The following is a 26,453-nucleotide window of genomic DNA, read 5'->3' as shown; positions in this document are numbered from 1 at the left end:
AAGGCAGCACAACAAAAAATTAAGGCAAAAAGCAACTTTTGGGCCTCGAAACCAAGGTTTGAATTAGTCTGGAGAAAGTTTCAAGTTCGACCGAGATATGGTCGAAATCAAGACGAATTCGATTTCTGACTGATTGAAACCTAGTCAGAACCCGAGTATTAGAACGTTATCTTGAACTACACATTGGGAACATTGAGTTGTATTCAACGTATTGTGATTCATCATTTGGAACCCGAATTTTTATCCGCTGCTGTAACTTGAGCGTTGCTGTGCGCATCGTGGGCCGCAACAGCGGCCATGTGTGCACAACGGGTCCCACTGTGCGCACATGGCCGCTGTTGCGCCGCACGATGCGCACAGCAGCGGATACAGATCCTTTGGAACCCCAAGAGCCTGTAAAGGTGGTGTTGATGGTCAAATGTGACATTCTTCAAGTGGTTGATCCACTTTGATAAATTATTATAATTAGCTTAGACTTGTGTTGGGTGTGGAATAGTCTTAGATATGATGTATAAGGGAATGCGATGGACTGGTGGCGAACGTTAAAATGTTTCACTTTATTGACAAATTCAAAGTCAAAGACACGATGCCGAACGCGTATATTATTACAGCCTTGACTTCTGATATTTTAGTGCAGCCGACACACCAATGTCAAACATTAGCTCTTCCCAGAGATACTATAAATCCTCCATCTCCCGACTCTTTCTCTTCACATCTCAATTCCCAGACTTCATCTGAACTCGTCATTCTTCATCGATGGCTAATCCCAAAATGGTTGCCCTTACAATCAGAAAAAGCCTATTTGTCATCACTTTGGCCGGAGTTTTAGCCGGCGGGCTGCTGCCAGATTCTGCAATGGGTCAGAACTGTGGCTGTGCATCAGACCTCTGCTGTAGTCGGTGGGGGTATTGTGGCACCAGCGACGATTATTGCGGCACCGGATGCCAAGAGGGTCCTTGCTATGCTGCACCTCCTACTAACGATGTAATGGTGGCTGATATTGTAACAGAAGACTTCTTTAATGGGATAATTAGTCAGGCCGACTCATCTTGCGTTGGCAAGAGCTTCTATACTCGTGATGCTTTCCTTGAAGCTCTTAATTCGTATACAAGCTTTGGTAGGGTTGGAACAACCGATGACTCTAAGCGCGAGATCGCCGCCTTTTTCGCACATGTAACTCATGAGACTGGACGTAAGTTTTTCCTAAGTTCATCAAGCTAGCAATCTTCTATTTCAATGAGATTAATATAGTACATTTTTTGGGAATCGTTTTTACTGAGGGTAATTTTGTACTTTTGAGGAATAGGATTTTTTTACATTTTAACGCATTATAATGCTATATTTAGAGGTGAATGTTATGGTTTTGGTAACTTCGTCATCAAAATAGTGGAAGCTCTGGTTTATTGCTCAGTCCTGGGTGGTAGACCATCTTGAGTGAACCATGTATATATTTGTGATTTGTATGTGTAATTCTTTTTCGTTTTTCTTTTGCCAATTGTTATTCTGCTGCATTGTTAATTCCTAACAATACGTACTAATAAGTCTATGGGTTTCTTAATTTGTGTCTACAGACTTCTGTTACATAGAAGAGATTGATGGTGCTTCCAAGGACTACTGCGATGAGACAAGCACAGAGTACCCATGTGCCGCTGACAAGGGTTACTACGGCCGTGGACCGCTCCAGCTATCGTGGAACTATAACTACGGTTCAGCAGGAAAAAACATAGGATTTGATGGGCTAAATTCTCCTGAAACTGTGGCTAACGATGTTGTGATTTCATTCAAGACAGCATTGTGGTACTGGATGAACAATTGCCACTCAATTATAACTTCTGGTGAAGGGTTTGGGCCAACAATCAGAGCCATTAATGGTGCACTTGAATGTGATGGTCAAAACCCTGCAACTGTGCAAGCTCGAGCTCAGTATTACACAGAGTATTGTGATCAATTTAGTGTGTCACCTGGTGACAACCTCACTTGCTAATATATTACACATTTTGTATTGTTTTTAAATAAATTTTTACTTTTACACGGGAAAAATAATAAAGGTTTACGTATTAGACAAATCTCTCTTCCCCTTTCTCCCTTCCCCCTTCCCCCTTTCCCTTCCCCTTCTCCTTCCCCCTTCCCAACTTAAATGCTTAAGCTTTATAATGTCTTAAGTGGCAACTCTTACTTTTCTAAGTTCTAAATTTCACTTGAACTTTGGTTTTTTGAGAATACTAATTTCTAATTTCGAAATTTCATCAAAAAGCCGAAATGTTTAGTAAAAGCTTCTAACAATAAGCACAAGCATTTTCTTGTATTATGTAATAGTTCAAATAATTATTATTGATTTGTATTTATAACTGAATTGGGTTTTGGATTCATTATATAAACGAGAGTAAAATTGTAATCATGTGGAGATTAGGTTTTTGGATTCCCTATATATCGTCTCTGTGAGAAAAACCTAAACACAAGCAAAAAGAAGATCACTTTATAAGTAAGATGAAGAATGGTGTAGAGAGTTTTCAGGTTCAATGGAAAATCTCTAATTCCTTTGGGTGGATATAGGCATTTGTGTCGAACTACGTTAAAATATTCCTCATGTATGTTGAGTGATTGTTTGTTAAGTTTTCTTCCTTGTGGTTGCACATTCATCCTTAACAAATGGCATCGATGTTTGGTAGATTGTATGGAAATCTAATAAAAGGGTAGTGCGCAAAAAGAGTGGAAGAAGTTTTTTTTTTCCCTTCATAGAGTGCAAATTTGATTTTCTTTGATGGGACGTACAATCATTAAAAAAAAGAAAAGAAGTTACACTGAGGGGAAAAAAAGTGGGTTTGAAACCCTCAGAGAGGGACCATGGTTATTATGCAGAGACGGATGATTGAGAGGAGAAAAATAAGTGTACAAAATTTTTGGTTCTCTACAAAAAATCTGATTTTGTATAAAGGTGTGGTACAAATGTTAAATGTTGCTAAGGTTTTTTGACATTTCAAATGTAGTGGAAAAGACGGATTGGGTAGATTGTACATGTTTGTGCAAAGATAAATGGTAATCAAGTATTTTGAGGTTAATGACAGACATGTAAGACATACATTAGGTAAGGACTCAAGCTTTCAAAATGGCCATAATGACACCTTGTGGTAATGACGGATGAAGAATATTCTTATGTGGGAGGACACAGTCGAGCTTGTCAAGAAGAAATCGAAAAAAAAAGTCGGAGAAGATGAAGGATGATGAGTGATAAGGGTTGAGGGATTTAGCAAATAGCACAATCTAGTTGTATCTTGCAGATAACACTCTTCATGAGGTCATAAGTTTGGTGGATCCAGAGGAAGTCTGGGCTAAGCTGGAGAGCAGGTTCAAACCCAGGTCATTGACAAATCAATTGTTTTTAAAGAAATAGTTATATGACCTTCGGTTGTCAGAGGGAGTGAAGTTTGAGGTGCACTTGGATGCATTCAACAAGATATGGATGGAATTGTCGGCTAGCCTCTATACTACATTTCAAGAGCGCTCTTGATGTGAAAATCGAAGAAAAAGATAAGACAGTTCTCTTGTTGGCTTCATTACCTCCTTCATTTGATCACATTATGATTACATTATTGTTTGGTAAAGATACTCTCAAACTTGACAAGTTTAGTGCTGCTTTGCTAATGAATGGCACACGACAGAAAAATAGCGATGAATGGGCATCAAAGTGCCTTGGTTGCATGCGGTAGGAAAAAGACACGTCAAATGAGAGACTATAGAGGTTCGACAAGTATAAGGGTCGTTTCAAGTTGAAAAGTCACAAAATAACTTGTTATTATTGAAGGAGGAAAGTCATATAAAGAAGTATTGTTTGAAGCGTAAGGAGGATAAAAGGAGTAGGAGAATGAAGATATATTATCAAATGTTGCTATCGTGGAAGGGTCCTGGATTGATGATGGAGATATTTTTCTCACTACTTCATCAAGTATGGAGACTTCATATTGGATATTAGATTCTATTTGTTCACGTCATATTAAGTTTAGTCCTAGATCAATTTGCTTCATATCATGCATGTGATAATGGTATTGTCAAAATGTCAAATAATATGGAAAGCAAGGTTGTCGAGATTGGGACAGTATGTATTCGCATGTTTAATGGGATTGTGCAAACTATGAATGAGGTAAGGCATGTTTCGGACTAAGGAAAAATCTAATTTCATTGGGAACACTTGATTCAAGAGGTTTCAGATGTTCATTTAAAGGTGGAATTCTCAGGGTTTCAAGAGGGGCCATGGTTATTGCGTAGGGTCGGATGATTGAGAATCTATATAAACTTACAGGGAATGTTGAAACATGTGGAGCTATTGTTAGAATTTAGGCAAGAGGTACAAGTGGACGGCAAAGACTGCAGATGGTTTAGGCCATGAACAAGTGCAAGTCTTGAAAGAAACGAGTATCTTCCGCTTCGGATTTGGTGAGTGCCAATGATCTGTCGAAGCGAACTACAACAAAAGGAGAAGTGGAGCTACGTTACATCATGCGGTGGCGGTGAATTGTACAGGAAACCCTTTGGTGGGGATGTGGCCATACCAGTTGGGTATGACAGATTAGTAGAGACGATTGTGGAGTTTGCACACTCGACATCAGCACCGGTCTTCTTCAGGGTGGCTTGCAAAATCCAAACCAAGGTGGAGATTGTTGGGGTTGGGTGTCTTGTATTATTTAATGGTTCACGTAATTATTATTGGACTTATATTTATAATTGGGTTGGGTTTTGGGTCCATTACATGTATTGGGGTAAAATTGTAATTGTGTGGGATTAGGGTTTTTGGATTCTCTATATATTGTCTCTGTGGGAAAAACCTAAACACAAACAAAAGGGAGATCACTTTGTGAGGTAAACTGAGATGTAGAGAAATTTTCAAATTTAATGAAAAATCTCTTGTTCTCTCGGATGGATGTAGACAATCATGTCATAAGACTTTAAATTCCCACATGATTGTTAGCGTGGTTTTCTTCCTCGTGATTATGCATTGGTCTCCAACATTCACCGGATGCTCCCTGGACGTTGAGTACTCGTCAGGGGTTTTATATTTATGTTAGAATTTGTGAAGCTGTAGCAACATTAAGTAACTGGAGGTGGAGCTGGGGGAGGAAGGGCGGAGCAGAGGTGGGGTAGGGAGCAGGGTGGCTGTGGGTCAGGTTGCAGAAGAGATGGGAACCAGGGGTGGGGCTGGATGGGCAAGAGGGGAATCAAGTTACAGCGGGAGAGAATTGCGGACAACCAAAGAAGTAATGGGTACCACATTTGTATTAAAAATAAAAAAACGAATACAAAGGAAACCAATGGGTTGCCGGTAATGGCTGTGCTGCGCGTCCATTAATGAGCGCACAAGGATAGAAATTGCCATGTTTACACAAGGACGCGAATGTGATTCGGCATCGCAAGTGAGTTTATCACCAGGTGACACACCAAATTGGTTACAATATTCCTTATAATACTGAACACGAGCTGGTACAGCTGCTGTGTTTCCACCGTTGCATTCAAATTCACCATTGATGGCTTTGATCGTCGCTCCAAACCCTAGTCCAGAAGTATTGATTGAGTTACAATCGGTCATCATCCAGAACCACAATGCTGTCTCGAACGAAATCACAGCATCTTTGGCCACAATTTCAGGTGAATTTAGCCCATCAAATCCTATACTCTTTCCTGCAGCTCCGTAATTATAATTCCATGTTAGCTGTAGCGGTCCACGGCCGTAATACTTCTTGCCGGCGACGCACGGGTACTGTGTGTTTGTTTAATCGCAGTAATCCATAGAAGCACCACCTACTTCTTCTATGTAACAGAAGTCTGTAAACACAAAACAAAATGGATTTTTTTTTTTTAATCTAAAGATACTAAAAAGAAGCTTGAAATAGAAGATTTCTTGATGAAATAATTAATTATGAAAGAACTTACGGTCAGTCTCATGGGTTAAATGGGCAAAAAAGGCAGCAATCTCACGTTTAGAGTCATCAGTTGTTCCAGTGGTACCGAAACTAGTATACTCAAGTGCTTTTAGAAATGCATCACGGGTATAGAAGGTCTTGCCGGCACAGCTTGCTGCAGATTGATTGATTATCCCATCGAAGAATTTTTGTGTAACTATTTCACCCACCACGACCGACGACAAATAGCAAGCCCCCGCTTGGCATTCAGTGCCGCAGTAATCGTTGCCAGTTCCACAGTACCCATACGCGTTACAGCAAAGGTCTGATGCACAACCACACTTCTGAGCCATTACACCGGATTCTGGCATCAACCCGGCTAAAATTCCGGCCAAAGTGATGAATAATAGGCTTTTCTTAATTGTAAGGGCTACCATTTTGGGAGTACCCATAGACTATAGAGGAAGACTGATGAGAAAACATGAAATTATGGGAGCTGGGATAAGAAAATAGTGCAAGGGTAAGGGTAAGGGAAGGGGAAAGGTAAAGGTAAAGGTTTTTTTTTTGATGAAAGTAAAGGTAAAGATTTTATAGTGTGTATTAGTGCGAATGGGAAGAGCTAATGTCCACATCATTGTGTCGGTTGAAATTAATGTCATGAGCCGTGATGTGTGCTTGGGTGTGCCCTCCCATTGGCCAGCCCGTTTGACACTCTTACAACTATCAATTCGACTCCTTTACTTCCACCTGCCTCTACTGCCGTGTGCATCCCGCACACAAGCAAGGCAGAATGTACCGTCTTACCCCTATCCGAGCACCTTGTCCGAATAGGAGTAAGATGGTACTTTCTACCACACTTGTGTGGGGGGGGGGGCACACGACAGTACCGGGCAAGCGGAAATAGAGGAGTCGGATCCTGTGACTCTAGGAGTATGGATACGGCTTAATACATGGAGATGTGGGCTGGAATCTGGAGTCCTTCCTTTCTGGTGGATGGTGACAATAATTTTTTTTGGCTAGTCCATCTAATACTAACATCCAACATTATAACAACTGTCCTTGAAAGTGACCCCGCTCCTTTTGTAGACTGGTAGGTTTAGCACTTTTAGTCACGGATAGGGACCCAAGAGATGCTTTTTTTAAACCCAAGATATTCCTCTTTCACAATTAGAGAGGTAAAAGGATTGGGCTCCACTCGGATTTATTACTATCCGAATCCGAATCTGAATCGGTTTATCGAATGACATATCTATATCTTATCCGATATCCAATGGAATTTTAAAAACTAATATCATATCTGAATTCGGGAGTTTATCGGATATCCATATATTATCCGATCCGATAAACTATCCAATTAGTAAATGAATTTGACCTATATCGTTTTCTATCTTGTCCACCTTATAGTATCGGATCTTTATCACCTCCAGGTCCCTAGTTCCTCTAACAAGGGGGAGTGGGGGACTGGAATGACCACCCTACACTTGCCCAAACACTCTACCCGGGTGGGGTCCACCACCCCTATTAGAGGAACTGGGAACTAGGCCGGGCAGAAAACTGGAGGAGATAATTTTCCGTATCGTACCACAAGATAGGCATGTCTTCCTCCAAGTAAAAAAAACTTTTACTATTGTAACGGAAGAGGATATGGATAAAGCAAATTCAAATTCGAATTCTGAGTTGATCAAGTCAGCACATATCACAAGGACTCCTAGATCGTTGAGAGCTCCTCCAACTTAGGAGATAAGAGTTTGAAACAAACTCAATCTTGTTTTTCAAATGTAAACACCGTTGTACATTCAAATTACAGTTACACAATATTTTATAAATACAAAGACCCTATCGACAAATTGTCATAGGGAAGAGTTCCAACAATTCAAACTTCCTAACTTGGTATCATCCGCCACTGACCTAGGTCACTATGACGAATTCTGAGGATTCCACCACCACTGCTTCTGCAAATCCCTCCTCCATTCTGATATCTCCAACTAATATTGTCTCCCTACTGCCCATTAAGCTTGACCGTACCAATTACCTGCTATGGAAATCCCAGTTTCTTCCTCTCCTACATGCACACGATCTCTTCGGCTTTGTTGATGGCAGCAACATATGCCCACCAGCAACCCTATCTCCATCTCCAACGTCTTCTTCTTCTGAAATTACTCCAAATCCTGCATATACCCTATGGCGCAGGCAAGATCAAATAATATTGAGCTGGATAATATCTTCTCTCACAGAAGGAGCCCATGCCCAAATCATTGGCCTCACCTCTTCTCATGCGGCCTGGAGCACCCTAGAACGCACTTATGCGTCCCAATCCCAAGCTCGGATCATGCAATTGAAGCTTCAACTATTCCAACTAAAGAAAGGAACATCCACTATGTCTGAATATGTTCAACGAATCAAGGGCTTAGTTGACAATTTAGCTGCTGCTGCACATCCGGTCAGCGAACCTGATGTTATATTGAGCATCCTTCAAGGCCTGGGCTCTGACTATGAAGCCTTTGCAACTTCAATCACAACAAGGCTGGATCCACTGCCTCTTGATGACTTCATTGGTTTATTACTAAGCCAAGAAATCCTTAAGGAGTAGTGGACATCACACGTTGATCTTCCAACGGTGGAGGCCAATGTCGCTGCCAAAACATCAACACCAAATGCTACTCGTGGGAGAGGATACAACAACCGTAGCCATGGTCGCGGCAATTATTACAATAACCGTGGCCGTGGACAATACACCAACAACCAGCAGCAACACCCTCCACTTCTGCCGACCCCAACCCCTTGTCAGATTTGTCATCAAACAAATCATACTGCTTCTACCTGCTTCAACAGGTATAATCCAAACTACCAGCCAGTCAATCAACAAGCACCTCCAACCAGTACCGAGGCTGCTCAAAGTGTACCTGCGGCAACCTGTGATTATGCGTGGTACCCAGATTCAGGTGCTTCTCACCACATCACTTCTGACATGGCAAACATGACAGTCAGCTCACCATATAATGGCACTGATCAAGTGCGGGTTGGTAATGGGGCAGGTTTGCAAATAAAAAATATTGGCTCGTCTAAAATTCCTTCTTCCTCTCAATCTTTGTTTCTAAATAATATCTTACATGTTCCAACCATTACAAAGAATTTACTTTCAGTCAGTAAATTTACATCTGATAATAATGTAATAGTTGAGTTTCATCCCAAATCTTGTTATGTGAAGGATATACAAACGGGGAAGATACTACTGCAAGGAACAACTGAAGGTCTCTATATAAGCTGCATAAGGATGACTTGCCTCTCTCAAGTCCAAATAAACTGCTGCCAACCGTCTATGTTGGTGAAAAGGTGTCCAAGGCTGTCTGGCATGATCGCTTAGGACATCCTTCGTTGAAGTGCTTAGATTCTATTTTGCACTGCTCCAGTCTTCCATTCAATAAATCAGCAACATCATCAGTCTGTGTTTCCTGCCAGCTAGGGAAAGCACACAAGTTGCTGTTTGAAGCCAATAAGTACACTGCACAGTTTCCCTTCCAACTGGTGCATTCGGACATTTGGGGACCCTCTCCATCTCCATCAGTGCAAGGTTATCAGTATTATATTTCCTTCTTGGATGATTATAGTAGATTCACGTGGGTCTTTCCACTTGTACGCCGTTCAGAGGCTTTATCTACATTTCTTCAATTTAATTCACATATTGAAAACTTCTTCAATTGCACTATTAAAGTTTTTCAATCAGATGGAGCTAAGGAATATCAATCTTTTGATCCCTATCTCAAACAAAAAGGGATAACGCATCAATATTCATGTCCCCACACTTCAAAACAGAATGGAAGAGCAGAGCGCAAGCATCGCCATATTGTAGAGACTGGCTTATCTCTCATGGCAAGAGCAGTAATACCATTAAATTTTTGGCCAACAGCCTTTGAGACAGCCGTGTATCTGATAAACAGGCTGCCAACACCAGTGCTTGAAAATAAGTGTCCATTCAAAGTGCTTTTTGGTTGTGATCCAAATTACAAGTTGCTTCGCACTTTTGGCTGTGCATGCTACCCATGGTTGAGACCCTACAACAGGAATAAACTGCAATACCGATCGACCCAATGGGTATTCCTTGGCTACAGTAATAGTCACAAAGGATACAAGTGCTATGACCCATCTATAGGCCGCATATATATATCAAGGCATGTTACATTTGATGAAAACCTATTTCCCTATGCCATCCAAACCAAATCCACAACCCAACCTAGTTTACCCATTTCCATCCCAGTGGTTGTAACCATTGATAATATATTACAATCACAAATCCACGACCAACAGTAGTCCAGCCCACAAACCCACAGCCAGCAGCAATCCAGCCCAAAAATTCCCACCATTTTGGCTCATCAACAACAACCTGGTCCACCAAATATAATCTATCCATCTAACCCACAATCCGAACCATTAAACCCACCTACTATGGCCCACCAACAAATCAGCCCATCACCTTCAATCTCATCAGCCCAACAACAAAATACTTCCCTGGCCCATGACCTAATTACCACACCCGCTGCCTCACCCGTTCGAGAAATTCCTAGTCCAATTTCCTAGCCCACCCCACCCATACCTCAACCTCCACAAGAATAGCCCACCCAATGGTGACACGGCTAAGGGCAGGAATCAGAAAACCAGTTGAAAAACTAAATCTCATGGTGTAGACACCGAATTTTATCACCCCCTGGTGATGATGATGACGGGATACGGATAATGGATGCCGCACCTTCCTCCCTTCACAGGACCAAAAAAGACAAGGCCCATGGGCCCAAACACACCCCAGCACAAAAAAAAAGCCCATTTTGGCCCAGAAATCTCACTGACCACGGCACTGTGACAGTTCCTCACGGCACTGTGGAGGCCCCCCATGGCACCCAAGTACAAAATCACGGTGTTGGGGGATTTTTTGACGTCGGTCGGCTGACGTCAGCCATGGCGCCGTGGTGGTCCCCACCTGGCCCATGGAGGGGTGCCCCTCCCCCCAAACCAAAGGTTTTTGGGCAAAGAGACCCTCCCAGTTTGTTTTTGAGCCTTTTTCCCCATTTTCTCCCCCTCTTGAGTGTTTGTTGGAGCGAGACTCCGAATGTATGGGTAGATCCGTCGATTACCCATTCGAGTAAAAGAGCTATTTCCACCCCTCTATCTTGCTATCCCGTCAGTGTACGGATAGCAAAAATCCCCTTCGCAACCATTATTCTGTCCGCATACAGATAACAAAAGAACATTAAAAGAGAGCCATTACTCTGTTCAGAAAAGCCCGAGTTGGCCCATTTGTCCGTCTCCCCTGAGCCAGGGAATCGTCGAGATCTGAGGTACACTCGTATAGAGGTACATTTATTACATTTCCATCATTTACAATGTAGTTTTTTTTTGTGATTTATCATTTAGTGTACATACTATAAATGTATGTATAATGTACATTATGTAATTTTATAAGGAGAGAATATTCGCCCCTTTTAGCATCTATAATAGAAAGACCGACTCTTGCCGGGCAAGATGGGTGCCTAACACCTTCCCATGCTTGTAACCTAACCCCTTACCCGAATCTCTAACTAGACCATATGGAGTTTTGTAGCTTGTTTCCGTTCATAATGGATAGGACTACACCTTGTGGGTCCTAGGCCCTAAACCTAGGTGGCAACTCCTCATTGTTTTAATATTTTATGAAGCATGATCCCTCCCCTATGATGATGTGTTAAAATGATACCCCGCCTTATCAGATCTAATAGTCTAGCGCCAATAAGGCTGAGGAAACCTCATCGCAAAGGACCACGGTACTTACAGTGGCGACTACGCTGGGGAATAAGTGGATAAACATCCACTTGAGGTCAAGCTTTCTAAATAGATGCTACCAATAAATGCAAGAATATTCTCTCCAATTTTGTGTTAAAAAACCTGTGTGGCTAACTTGTCTGTGTACTAACTGCATCATGCATAGTACTCAAAGTGAAATCAAAGGACGAGGGTACTCCCTATCGTACCTTTACCCCTGGGGAGGTGAGGTACGTCATACTAAGTACTCTGAGATCGGATGATAGCCGCTTCCTATACCACTTTCATGCACACACGCACGACATGGGAACACATTTACCCCGTGGTTAGTAGTTGGACCCCATGAGTAGTCATGGGTAATTCGCGGCAAAGCCACAACCTTTGATATGTACTATACGAGTTTAGAATCACCAGCGAGGGTAATCACTAGCGTGCTGTGGGGTGCTTTAGCCACTCAAAAAATGCACTAGCATGGTTACTCTGAGGTTGTGTGACCTACTCTCCAGGTATATTACAAGAACCACATACCGCAATTCACGACCACGAGCGATAGGTATATTGGTTCTGTTAAGGGTGATCTTTTTTTGTCCTATCAGCCTACCCATTGCATGCATCATGTAGGAAAATAGACCATATATGATTAGGGTACGACACAAACTAACCCTTGTTAGCTTTAAGAAGGACTGAGTTTAAGGTCACTTGATGATTAATCTGGCTTCAATACGAGACGTCGCCAAAAATAGGGAATTCCATAGTCCCGCAATAGTCCCTTGAAGAAAGGTGGGAGTCTACTCCCTCTAATGGAATCCTACATATCGCTCGAAAATGGGGCATCTCGTATTGATTCGAGAGATAATCATCAGGAACCTGAAACTAGGCCTTCTTCTTCGTTTGATTGTTTTTCTTTTAAGAAATGATTGGGCGACGATGGCATTCGAAGTATGGTCTGAGAACTTCTACAATATCGGAAGCTCCGACTGCAATTTCGATTACTTGAGCCAAATAAAAAAAAAATGATAAAAATAAAATACAAAAAAAAATGATAAAGATAAATCAAAAAAGAAAAATATAAAAAAAAAAAAGAACAAAAAAAGAAAAAATGTCCTAAATTATTTGTGTGAGCTCCTTTTACTCTTAGTATCTAAATTAGGCTTCCTTTTTCTCGTAGAAGCACAATTCCGATCTTGCCCATCTGGATTCGACGCGATGGAACGCTGATCCGGGCCGGTCCATCATTCTTCCCAAACTCTCCATCGTCTTCCCATTCCTCCAATTCATCACTTGAGAACAACATGGATCCGACGGAAGATCGCTTATCTGAAAGTCATATGGAGCACCAAGTGGAGAGATTACAAGGGGACATGGCTGAAATGCGGAAACTCATGGCACAACTGGTGCATTCGGTCCAAGAGATTTCTAAAGGAGGATCTGCAGAACAAGAAGTGAGAAGAATTGCATCTGCAACCCCTAGTACTCCGATCACCATATTGGTAGAAGAAGGGGATGACAGTCGACCTTCAGATCCTCCTAAAACTGAAAGAGAAAAGAAGATGAGAGAGAAAGTTGCAGAGCTTGAAGTGGCAGTGAAGGATAAGGGCAAAGAGAAAGATGAAGAGGAATTGGTATTTTCCCTAAAGGAAAAATTCCTGAAGATTTCAAGTGGAAGCTGGATAAGTTCGACGGCTCAAGCAACCCTAAGGCTCATCTTAAGATTTTTCCCACTACTGCTAGGTCATGGGGGCTTTCTGAGAACCAAATGGGGCAAGCATTCTTATACTCCTTGGCTGGATCTGCATTGCGATGGTTGACCCAATTGGATCATACCCAAACCCAATCTTGGGCATCTGTAATAAAGGTGTTCACCAAAAAATATTCGTACAATACTGAGATGGACATCACCAGAAGGGAGCTGGAGACTTTGAGACAGGAGTCAAATGAAGAGTTCTCGAATTTCATCATGAGCTAGGTTCCAAGAGAAAGCTGCGAAGATGTGGAACCGTCCTACAGAAGAAGAGTAGGTGGAAATCTTGTTGGAGAATCTGTATGGAGAATATCACGAAAAGATATACTATCAACACATCAAGACATTTGATGCCCTCATAACTATTGGGAAGAAGATTGAAGACAAGATCTTCAAAGAGAAACAAGCCCAAGGCGTGACCCGAGAAACCACGGGAACGTCTTCTAAAAGGAAAAACTCAAGGGCAAAAGGAGGGAACACGATAAGAGCAAGTCACTAGGCAGCAAAAGTGCAAGTAGTGACAGCTGGGGCCACACCTCTGGTGATCTAAGCCGAGCCTAAGCCTCTAAAAGGACTTTCAATTTTGGAGGAATGACACCTTCACTATTATTTACCAAGCTCAAAAAGGAAGGGATGATCAATTCAGCTCCCCCTAGGCCCGTGGATCTGAGTAATCCGCCTGCATGGTATAAGTCCAATCTCAACTGCCATTATCATGACCAAAAGGGTCATCACACGGATAGGTGCGTATTCCTCAAGCATGCAATCCAGGACTTGATTGATGAAGGTAAGATAGAACTTCAGGTAAAGTAGTAGCCGAACGTTACTGCCAACCCCCTGCCCACTCATGGGGTAAACATGCTTTAAGAAGATTCTAAGCAATTGAACCCTACCTCATTGATCCAACCGATCAGAAAGAAGAAGAAATTAATGGATGCACGTGCTTATAGAGCAATTTTGGCAAAAAGGCATAAAGGAGAAAAGAGGTGTCCAGTTCAGAAAGAAGTTTCTCAAGAGGTGGACCATCCGGATTCCCCTTTCTATCATCTGAGATTGGTAGACGCTACATGGGTGGAATACCCAGTACCAGCATGGAAAGCACCGTAGCTGCTTTTGGAGGGGACTTATTCTCCAGAATCGTCCACAGGATCTATAAACATGTTGCGAGAAGAAGCGCCGATCCAAGACCGGATGACAATAATCCAACCTATCCCGTGGTATTCAGGGAAGGATGAGCAGGCATGCCAGATGAGGGCAAAGAAAATGCAAGTTTACAACCATTGTGCAAGGATGAACTGTGATGGAAATGTTCGAATAGGTGGACAATTGTGTGACCGCGGCAAGGGTATAGCATCCAATAATCGGCTTCAAAAATTGGATTTCCTAGAGTTCGGGTTGGAAGGCCTTGATATAGGGGCACCTTTGCGTAAGTACGGTTTCTCACCATTTAAAATTTACCACCTAATCCCTGAAGAAGTTGAGGTGAATGAGTTCACCAGAGTCACGCCCAAGCTTCTCAAAGCAGTGTCAGCATTGGCCATAGGTCAAGCTCTATCAGAAGAAATCTCTCTTATTCCTATAGGGGGAGATACTGATGATAGTACGGATGAAGCGGGTGACCTAGAAGTCCATGAAGAATGGATGGAATATGCTGAAGAAGAGCAAGACCCTGCAACGATCAAAGAGGAATTCTATGCAATGGATTGGACAAACAACATCGGGAGTGAAGATAATGATGATCCGACCGACCTCATCCAGCCCACTCTACCGAGTAATGATGAAAGCAGAGATGATGAGAAGATATCATCCCCGGAAGCTTCGAGAGGGGAGTGGACTGTGTCTAGAGAGGACTTCGAATGTTGGAGCATGAGCGTCTTCTATCAGGTAGCAGACATACTAGACATCTCCACTAATACTCAGAAGATCCTCTATAAGGCTACTTCTCTATTTCCAAATTTGGTGTGCAGCAGTTTCACGGCACGTTGTGAAAGACTAGTAATGCCAAATAAGAATGATGTGCTCGCTCGGACCCTCCATGAGTAGAAAAACATGACATGGTTGGCCAATACCCTGGCACATGATCTGTTTGGGGCCCCTCTGGAGGATCTTCTCCTATATTCAGATACTTTATCTTACCTCGAACCACCTAGGAGAAGTGAAGCATGGGAAGCATGGGTTAATGACATCAATCTGGGCAAATCTCACATAGACCCAACCAATAACATCCATCCTATGGAGGTTGATGATGAAGAGGATTCAGAAGGAGAAGATTCACCCGAAGAAAGTGGGGATGAGCAAGAAATTGGGCCTAGAGAGTCAGACGATGAAGACCCGGAGCAGGAAGAAGAAACTAAAGAAGAGAGTTCTGGTGAGGGGGAAGAGCCTTATCGGCCAATAACGCATCTTGAGAAATATGGAAACATTTACGGGCCAGCACCATGGGCTTTACCATTTCAATTGAATAAAATCCATAGAAATGTTGACAAAATTCAAGAGATGCTTGCAAGGATGGTAGTCATAGACGACAAATACCAAGAGGAGCTTCAGCAGCTGCCACTCGTCAAAGAACAGTGGTCGCTCCCTCAGGCGATAAGCCATCTAGAGAACTTTGTGAGATTGACTCTGGCTTTGGCGCAAGATTTGAGTGGGACTCCTCCTTCTTCTCCTAACTATGGAAGCAGGGAACACTACGCATGGATACAGGCACATGATGATTTCACCCTCTGTCATGTCAACAAAGAAGGATTGATCAATGATCCAACAGGGAATATCCACCCAGTCATTTCAAGTCCTGAAGAGAGGCCAGAAAGCTCTGATTCCCAAGAAAAAAAAGAAGAACCGCAACTTCTACAAGTCCTTGGCAGAAGCAAAGAAAATGTACCAAGTCGCCTTAGAAGCTTTTCAGGCCATAAGCCATTTAATCCCTGAGGATCCAAGAAGTCTTGATCATCGCCGTATGATCCAGCAGATTACTGAGAAGCAAGAAACCTTGTCTAGAATCCGAGGCTAAGCTCAGAGATCCATAGTGGCCTTGACAGATAAGGAGGAGGTCAACCAAGGAACAAAAAAGTAGAGTCGTCCCAAAACCCCTATTATCATCACAGACAACGATGTGGAAGATGATAGCGGTTGAATTAGTCATTAAAGGAAGGGTTTCAGAGGTCACAGAGATTAGAAGTGGCAGGAATTTCAAGAACAAGGGGTTAACGGTGGAAAAGTACCAGTCCAGCCAATCAAGATCGAATGATGAACCAAATAATCAAGTGTTGGACCAACTAAAGAAGGCCCAAGCCAATATCTCGATTTGGGGATTGTTAATGGCTTCGCTGACTCATAGGGAGGCAGTTTTGAAGGCTCTCACTAAAGTACAGGTACCCATAGAGATGGGGCCAGAGGAACTATCTCACATAGTAGGGGCTACTTATGCTATCCAATCATTGTTTTTCTCAAAGGAAGATTTGCCCCCAGGAGGGAAAAATCACAACAGGGCACTATACATCACTGTGGAATGTAACAAGAATCAAGTCCCTAAAGTTCTGATCGACAATGGATCCGCTCTTAATGTGATGCATCTAAAAGCCGCAAGATGCATGGGTTTACCCCTTGACAAAATGAAGCCATCCAGTCAGACCATCAGGGCATATGATAATTCCAGGAGGGAAGTGATCGGGATTCTTACCACCAATATCAAGATAGGGCTTGCCTGTTTTACCATAGATTTCCAGGTCATCGACATTCAGGCATCTTTCAACATGCTGCTCGACCGACCATGGTTACATTCAACAGGAGTACTAGCATCAAGCCTCCATCAGAAGTTGAAGTTCATACATGACCAAAAGGTAATTACCATTTTTGGGGATTCGAAGATGGTACATAATCTGGCCAACATAGAGGTGGGTTGTTTGCTCTCACCAGAGGTGTAGTTGGGAGGATTTGAAATTGGCAACATTTGCATTACTTCTGCAAGCGATGAAGATTTAATCCCAACAAAGCTTCCGACAACATGGAGTAAAGCCTCTTTGAAAATCATGAGGAACATGAAGTATTTCCCAGGGCTAGGGTTGGGAAAGAATCAGCAAGGAATCCCAACATTCCCCAAAATACAAGCCAATGCCAGCCGTCACGGTTTGGGTTTCGATCCAAGGAGGGATCTGAGGAAGAATGCCTCAGAAAAAGAAACAATGCAGCAGGTAGTACTCCTTATTTCAAGATTCTAAACGGGTACTTTGTGAAGGAAGGAGAGAACTTCCCTTACTGCGAAAATGATGAGCCATGGTTTGATCAAGAGGGGGGCAAGCGTCAACCAGGGTTTGAGATATTCTTCAAAGATGAGATAAACTAGGTGGCCATGGAACTAGAACAAGCAAGCAAGGATGGAATCCAAGGAGATCAAGGGATTAATGAGCTATTCGAAGTAGCAGTAATCATCGAGGAAGAAGAAGGGCCAGCACCGCAACTCCTCATACAACCTCTTCAAGGGTCCATAGCAAATTGGGCAAGAATGATGGAGAATTTCCATATCCATGAGTCTGAAGTTGTAACCAGCTTTGATTTAGTCCTGTCTGAGTCTATTTCTGAATCTGTATTTGCTTTTCCTAAGGAAGTTAAAAACTTCCAGTTTGTTGAGTCTGTCTGTACTCCCTCTTTTATCATGAATGAAATTGCTGATTCCGAGTATGACTTGTCTCCTTCATCTTCTTATTCTTCTGAGGACGATGATGTCCTCGAACATCACGACTTGTTAGAACAACTGGAGCAAAGAAAAGCTCAACCCGTCCGAGAGGACACTCATCTTATAAATCTGGGAACTGAACAATGCCCTCGAATGATTAAAGTGGGTTCTTCTCTCAATAATGATGAAATATCCTGAATGATCTCTCTCCTCAAGGAATTCGGGGAAGTCTTTGCTTGGTCCTACAAAGACATGCCCAGTATTGACCCAGAAATTGTGCAATACAGGCTACCCACGTACCCAGATGCTCGTCCTGTCAAACAGAAGCCGAGACGGATGCGACCGGAATGGAGTGAGAAGATAAGGGAAGAAGTCATCAAGCAGTGGAACGCGGGATTCATCCAAGTGACTCAATACACTCAATGGTTGTCCAATATTATTTCGGTCCCTAAGAAAGATGGAAAAGTTAGAATGTGCGTAGATTTTTACGACCTAAATAAGGTCAGCCCTAAGGACGACTTTCCATTACCCACATCGACATATTGGTCGATAACACTGCTGGGCATGCCTTGCTATCATTCATGGATGGATTCTCTGGATATAGTCAAATTAGCATGTGCCCAAAGGACCAAGAAAAGACAGCTTTCACCACATCGTGGGAGACATTTTGCTACAAGGTAATGCCTTTTGGGTCAAAGAATGCTGGGGCAACTTATCAAAGAGCAACTACAGCCATACTGCACTACATAATACACAAGGAAGTGGAGGTATATGTTGATGACATGAAAGTCAAATCAACTAACCAGCAAGGTCATTTTGTAGCATTGAGGAAATTATTTGAAAGAATAAAAGAATACAAGCTAAGGTTGAACCCCCAGAAGTGTGTGTTTGGGGCAAGAGCAGGAAAGCTGATGGGTTTCCTCGTCAATGAAAGAGGAATAGAGGTGGATCCTGACAAGAAAAAAGCCATCACAGAAATGCCGCCACCAAGGATGAAAAAAGAAGTACGAGGATTTTTGGGCCGAATCCAATACATTAGTAGGTTCATATCTCACTTAACTGCAACATGTGAGCCTATCTTCAAGCTTTTGAGAAAGAAGGAGCCAAAAGAATGGAATGATAAGTGTCGGGATGCCTTCATGAAGATCAAAGAGTATTTGGTCCGTCCTCCTATACTTGTCCCGCCAATACTAGGTGAGCCATTGCTATTATACCTATCGGTGGAGGAAACGTCAATAGGGTCGATGGTGGCCCAGATCGATCGAAGAGATGGGGAAGACCATGCGATTTATTACTTAAGCAAAAAATTGTTGGAGTATGAAACTCGCTATACTCCAGTGGAGAAGACGTGTACCTATTTGGTCTGAGTAACCAAGAGACTGAGGCATTACATAGTATCACATCCAGTCAAACTTGTCTCGAGGATGGATCCAGTCAAATATCTCTTTGAGAAACCAGCATTGACCAGAAGAATGGCCAGGTGGTTATTGTTACTGTCAGAATTCGACATAACATATGTCAACCAAAAGTCCATGAAAGGGCGAGCTATCTCAGATTATTTGGCAGCGTATCCTGCAGGGTCAGACTTACGACCGACAGATGATTCTTTCCCAGATGAAGACTTATGCCATGTGGAAGAAAATCAAGAATGGCAGTTGTATTTCGATGGAGCTGCGAATAAAAAAGGATTTGGGGCAAGAGTTTTACTTGTAACCCCTGAAGACTTTTACTTACCAATGACATTCCGTTTGCAGTTTAATTGCACCTACAACATTACGGAATATGAAACCTGTGTCATTGGCTTGGAAATGGCATTATCTGTAGGAGTGGAAAAGATCAAAGTTTTTGGAGATTCTTCCGTCGTGATCTGTCAAACTTAAGGGAAGTGGAGGACTAGGGACGAAAAGTTAAAGCCCTACCAAGTATATTTGGAACAACTGGCTAAGTGCTTCAAAGAAATCTCTTTTGAATATCTGCCAGAGATAGCAATCACTTTGCGAACGCCCTGGCTACATTAGCCTCCATGGTGGAATGTGATCCTCGAGACAAGATCCGGCCTTTTCTGATAGAAAAAAGAACTAGCCCGACATATGGAGAGCCAATCAATATGCTCACTGAGGATGGAAGACCTTGGTATACCCCAATTGTTGATTACAACAGAGAAAGGAGGTACCCCGAGCATTTCTCGGAAAGAAAGAAGAGGCATCTGCGGAAATATGCCACTCAATTCATCCTACAAGGAAGCCTGCTTTATAAAAGGTCTTATGATGGCATCCAACTGGTATCTATGGATGAGGAGCAAGCTCAAACCATCATGAAGGAAATCCACCAAGGAATATGCGGACCGTACATGAATGCAAAGATGTTTGCCAAGAAGATCCTCAGGATGGGGTATTATTAGGCAACAATGGAAGCTAACTGCGCTGCCTTTGTCAAGAGATGCCATCAATGTCAGATATTTGCCAACATTATCCATATTCCTCCAACAGAGTTGCATTTGTTGAATGCCCCTTGGCCATTCTCTACTTGGGGAATTGATGTAATTAGGAAAATAACTCCCAAAGCCTCCAATGGACATGAATTTGTTCTGGTTGCTATTGACTATTTAACAAAGTGGGTGGAGGCTCAATCGTACGCAGTCCTGACTGCTGCCAAGGTGGAAAAGTTCATAAAAGAAAGCATCATTTGTAGATATGGTGTACCTCAGCAATTGATTTCGGATCAAGGCTTGCATTTTTGAAGAAAAGTGGAGGAACTCTATACCAAGTTCGGCATTGCAAGGCATAAGTCCACTACTTACAAACCTCAAACCAATGGAGCAGTCGAAGCGGCCAATAAAAACATAAAGGTTATATTACAGAAGATGGCAGATACGCATAATAACTGGGCTGAGAAACTTCCGTTGGCCTTATGGGCTTATCAAACATCGATCCGAACCTCTACCGGGGCAACTTCATACTCTCTTGTATATGGAGTAGAGGCTGTACTGCCCATAGAAATTCAAGTCCCCTCCCTTCAAGTTTTACTCGACAGCCAATTTCCAGAAGGAGAATGGGTGAGAGCAAGATACGAAGAGCTCAATCTCCTGGATGAGAAAAGGATGAAAGCCATGGATAATCTCAAGAAATACCAGTAAAGAATGGCTAGGGCTTTTAACAAAGGAGTGCGCCCTCGAAACATTGAAGAAGGAGATTTTGTCTTAAGGGAGCAAAGAGCCCCAGTTCATGATCTGAGAGGAAAATTCTGGCCCAATTGGAGCGGTCCTAACAAGGTCAAAGCCATATTGCCAGGCAAGGTGGTTCAACTCACTGACCTTGATGGAGAAGATCTTCGAGGATTAATCAATATGGATCAATTGAAGAAGTATTTTGTCTGAGTTTTTCAAAAACTTGAACTACGTTTGACCTGATTCCTCTTAAGGGATACATAGGCAACTCAATGTATTTGGTGCGGTCTTAAAAAAAAAGAAAAATAACAAAAAAAAGGAGAGGGCATTGTGTTAGTCCTTTTTGTGATCCCGCTACCCGGTGTCCCCTACAAATATGGGTAAATCTCGCCATTTGGCCTTCGATTCACTCTTTAGACTTGTAGAAAGTTAGGGTGGTCAGAGTTGATTATTAACTAAAGACTTATTCTTGTTCAAGGTACTAACAGGATCCTTAATGCAGGTAGTATGCGTGGACCAAAGAAAGAAGGCTTAGACGAACAGTTGCGCCAATGGACTCTCTACATGCATATGGATGGACCTACACTCCTAGATGATCTCCACTTGTCAGTACTAGGGAGAATCCGATGCCTCAAGCTCCACCATAATTTACTCAGGGAAGCATCAAAATGCTGGGATCCTCAATTGCATGCCTTCCATTTTGGAGAGGTCATAGTAACCTCAACCATTGAAGAATTCCAGGCCTGCATGATAGCACCTCCTCGAGGAAAGTTGTTCCTCCCGATCATGTAGAAAGATCAACTTTTCAAGATACTGGAAGAGTTCTTCGTCATGGAAAAAAATGTAAAATTCACCTAGAGGGGGGGTGAATAGGTGAAGCTAGTGGAAATAGTGCGAAAATAAAACAATTGATAAAACAAAGCAAATAAATTACGAAAGTAACACAATCATTTTATAGTGGTTCAGCCAATTATACCTACGTCCACTGCTCTCACCTTAGACAGAATTCCACTAAAAAGAATCTTAAGAATGAGCAAGAGAACTCGTACAACTCTTGATTAGGAGCAAGATGACTCACACCACCAACTACTCTTGATTGACGAGCAAGAGGACTCAACACATTTAACTACTCTTGATTTCGAGCAAGAGGACTCACAACATATAATAAAGAGAACTTTACTAAGTAAGGATTACCTCAACCTTAGTGAATGTGTAACTAACTTTCACTTTGAAGCTTCAATGCTAAGTGAATATAATTAGCTAGAGAGGGAAGTGAACTTGAATGCTTTGATGAATGAATGCTTCAACACTTTGAATGTTCAAGTTCGAATGCCTTTACGATTTTTTTGATTAGTCTTAATTGATTGTGTTTAGTCCAAATGAGCTTACCTATTTATAGGCAAAGGTGCTCGAAGCATCTAAGGTTCATTGCCATTTTAGGATATAATTCTGTCCTAATCCGGTATACCATTTTCCAATTCGGTATGCTGGATCTGATTCGGTATGCCAGATTCTCAATTCGGTATGCCGGATCTGATGTAGCACATTCCGACTGCTCTCTGTGAGCAAACCCTGAGATTGCAAACAAACAGGTCAAGATGGATTCGGCATGCTGGATTAGGATTCAGTATGCCGGATCAGCTGATTTTGCTAAAAATGGCTAAGTCCATATTTGGACAAGTGTGGGGCCATTAGCTTAGGTTAGGTCCATGTAAAAACACCTCCTAGGGTCACTCTATATGTATGCATGCGTGAGTGTGTGCATTACAAATGGACTTAAACTTTAACTACATCTTAATACAAAAAACATTGAACACATGCTTATAAAAACTCTTGTATTTGAGATGCTTGATCATGGTCTTTGAACATAGTCCTTCTCTCAATCTTTTTTTTCACACCATACTTTGATACTTTGTCTAGGTTCAATAATGTTGTGAAAGCTCCCCCTTACTTGATGCTTATTTCTTGTAAAGTCTCTATACAGTAAAACACAAGTTAGTTCAACTAACTTATTTGTTATCATCAAAATCATATAAGATGATGTGTAGATTTTACCCCAACAATCTCCCCCTTTTTTATGATGACAAATAACTTAGTATCAAATATTATAATATCAAGATAGTATCAAGAAACACAATTTGTATTATTGAAAGACTTGCATTGACTTAATTGAAATGAAAAGGTTTACATAGCATTAGCAAAACATAATTAAACATAAATCCAAATTCAAATTCAATTCAAAACCCAATTTCTCTCCCCCTTTGGCATTATCGAAAAGGGACAAGGGAGGAAATAACAATAAAGATCACTCCAGAGGGATAACAACCAAACTTTAATCAAAGGGATTGTATAACCCTAGGTCTCTTCTAAGAGAGCAGAACCTCTCTTCACTCAAGGGTTTGGTGAAGATATCTGCAAGTTACTTCTTGGTCTCAATATAATCAAGACGAATTTCACCTCTTTGAGCAGTATCACGTAAGAAGTAATGACGGATATCAATATGTTTAGCTCGAGAGTGTAAAATCGGATTTTTACTGAGATTAATAGCACTGGTGTTATCACATTGGATTGAGGAAGTATCAAACTTAACTCCATAGTCTTGGAGAGTTTGCCTCATCCATAACACTTGTGCACAATATCATCCAGCGGCGATGTATTCAGCTTCGGTGGTAGATAGAGCAACTGAATTTTGCTTCTTACTAAACTACGAAACTAAGCATAATCCAAGAAAGTGACAGGTACCACTTGTACTCTTTCGATCAACATGACACCCGACAAAGTCGACGTCAGAGAAGCTAATAAGGTTAAAGTCATTGTCCATAGGGTACCATAAGCCAATGCTTGGAGATCCTTTTAAGTACTTAAAGATTCTCTTTACAGTACTCAAATGAGATTGCATAGGTTAGGCTTGAAACCTAGCACAAGCACAGACACTAAACATAATGTCCAGTCTACTAGCCGTTAGGTAGAGTAAGCTACCTATCATGCCTCTATACTTAGTTGGGTCAACTGGGATTCCATCTTCATCCTTGGACAGAGTTACAGATGTGCTCATTGGAATACTGGATGACTTATGTCCATTGATGTCAAACTTCTTTAACAGTTCTTTAAGATACTTGGTTTGACTAATGAAAATCCCATTGGTTGATTGTTTTATTTGAAGTCCTAAAAAGAAATTCAATTCACCTATAAGACTCATTTCAAATTCACTACTCATACTCTTACTAAAATCAAGACAAAGAGATTCATTGGTAGAGCCAAAAATGATGTCATCTACATAAATTTGAACTAGGATTAGATCTTTATTTCTATGTTTCACAAAGAGGGTAGTATCTATCTTACCCATAGTAAAACCATCATCTATCAGGAACTTACTCAGCTTGTCGTACCATGCTCTTGGAGCTTGTTTCAAGCCATAGAGAGCTTTCTTCAATTTGTAGACATAGTCAGGATGCTTTGGGTCTTCGAATCCAGGTGGTTGAATGTCGTATACTTCTTCATTGATGAAGCCATTTAAAAATGCACTCTTCACGTCCATTTGATGCAACCTGAAATTCTTATGACAAGCAAACGCAAGCAACATTCTAATAGATTTTAGTCTTACTACAGGTGCATATGTCTCATCAAAGTCAATACCTTCCTGTTGGTTATAGCTTTGGGTAACTAGTTTAGCCTTGTTTCTAATAATATTACCATCTTCATCAAGTTTATTTCTAAATACCCATATAGTTCCAATAATTTTGGTGTTAGATGGTCTTGGCACTAAGTCCCAAACTTGATTTCTTTCAAATTGATTGAGCTCTTCTTGCATAGCAATTATCCAATTACTATCCAAAAGTGCTTCTTTGATATTCTTGGGTTCGATGGTAGAAATGAAGGTCACATTGGAATAAATATTTTGGATTTTACTCCTAGTTTGTATACCTTTATCAAGATTTCCAATGACAAGGTCAAGAGGGTGGTCTTTAATAGTTCTAACTTCTTTGGGAAGTTGATGTACTTGATCATTAGGTTCATCTAGAGTGACTTTTTCAACTCTCTTTCTAATTTCAAGTACTTCATCCTCATCATCTTTTTCTAGGTCTTTATATTTTTCTTTTGCCATAGATTCATCAAATTTAACATTCATAGATTCTTCCACAACTAGTGTTCTTTTATTAAAGACTCTATAAGCTCTACTATTTGTGGAATAGCCTAGAAAAATAGCATCATCGGCCTTTTCCTCAAACTTTTTTAAGTTGTCCTTAGTGTTAAGAATAAAATAAGCACAACCAAACACTTTAAAGTAATCAACTTTAGGAAGCTTATTATGGAAAAGTTCATAGGGGTCTTTAACAAAATAGGTCTTATCAAAACCCGGTTTAACACATAACATGCTGTGTGAACAGCTTCGGCCCAAAAATACTTAGGCAAGGAGTACTCATTGAGCATTGTCCTAGCCGTTTTTTGGATAGTTCTATTCTTCCTTTCAACCACACCATTAGATTGTGGTGTTCTAGGAGCCAAAAAATTATGAGTTATACCTTGTTTTCGACAAAACTCTCCAAATTCGTCTATATTGTCAAATTCACCGCCATAATCATTTTTGATAGAGGTTATCATGTAACCCTTCTGATTTTGTACTCTCTGACAAAGAGACAAATTCTTCAAAAGCATCATTTTTATGCTTGAGAAAGAGGGTCCAGGTGAAACGAGAGTAGTCATCTACAATTACAAATGTATACTTCTTACCTCCTAGGCTTGTGGTTTGGATAGGTCCAAGCAAATCAAGGTGAAGTAGTTGCAAAGGTCTTGATGTAGCAACAGAATTTATAGCCTTATGAGATACCTTTGTAAGTTTACTTCTTTGACATGCTCCATGTTTGAGTTAAAATAATACCGCAAGCGTACGGGTCAATCGTAGCTACGGGTCGAACACGAGGAGATATACGCCACTCTATTTAATTAATTTAAAAGTAATGCAAAGTGAACCAAATTAAAGTGTTAAATTAAATTAATTAAACTAATGAAAATTAATTCATCCTAACTCAAAAGCATCTAACAAAATTAAGGGATTAAGTTGACATCCTAACACATGAGCATCTAACCTATCAAACTAAAGCGAATTGAAAGGAATAACAAAAACGCAGCCACACTTCATAATCACATAAAAAGAAATAAGTGAATAAAATTGCATCCACATACCACAACTAT

General features: G+C 41.4%; 2 protein-coding genes and 1 pseudogene across 2 annotated transcripts; 2 read left to right on the top strand and 1 right to left on the bottom strand.

The window, feature by feature from the left end:
• Positions 1 to 715: 715 nt before the first annotated feature.
• On the top strand, positions 716 to 24,925 carry LOC122667857 (endochitinase EP3-like). The gene is made up of 4 exons (XM_043864303.1): positions 716 to 1,192; positions 1,572 to 1,999; positions 10,928 to 10,930; positions 24,914 to 24,925. The coding sequence occupies exons 1-2, from the start codon at positions 757 to 759 to the stop codon at positions 1,982 to 1,984; spliced, it is 849 nt and encodes a 282-aa protein (XP_043720238.1). The 5' UTR covers positions 716 to 756; the 3' UTR covers positions 1,985 to 1,999; positions 10,928 to 10,930; positions 24,914 to 24,925.
• LOC122668399 lies at positions 5,216 to 6,371 on the bottom strand (annotated as a pseudogene).
• On the top strand, positions 19,519 to 19,974 carry LOC122668398. The gene has a single exon (XM_043864972.1). The coding sequence runs from the start codon at positions 19,519 to 19,521 to the stop codon at positions 19,972 to 19,974; it is 456 nt and encodes a 151-aa protein (XP_043720907.1).
• Positions 24,926 to 26,453: the final 1,528 nt, after the last annotated feature.

Source organism: Telopea speciosissima, chromosome 7, assembly GCF_018873765.1.
Source record: "Telopea speciosissima isolate NSW1024214 ecotype Mountain lineage chromosome 7, Tspe_v1, whole genome shotgun sequence".
Classification (NCBI taxonomy): Eukaryota; Viridiplantae; Streptophyta; class Magnoliopsida; order Proteales; family Proteaceae; genus Telopea; species Telopea speciosissima.
The sequence above is the reverse complement of the archived record's forward strand: the minus strand, read 5'-3'. Positions and strand labels throughout refer to the sequence as shown.

What these genes read in the sequence shown, in the direction of transcription:
- LOC122668398 (XM_043864972.1), top strand. Translation starts at nt 19,519, where the DNA reads ATGGATCCAGTCAAATATCTCTTTGAGAAACCAGCATTGACCAGAAGA.
- LOC122667857 (XM_043864303.1), top strand. Translation starts at nt 757, where the DNA reads ATGGCTAATCCCAAAATGGTTGCCCTTACAATCAGAAAAAGCCTATTT. An exon ending in TGTAACTCATGAGACTGGAC is followed by an intron (nt 1,193 to 1,571) that starts GTAAGTTTTTCC and finishes TTGTGTCTACAG; the next exon opens with ACTTCTGTTACATAGAAGAG.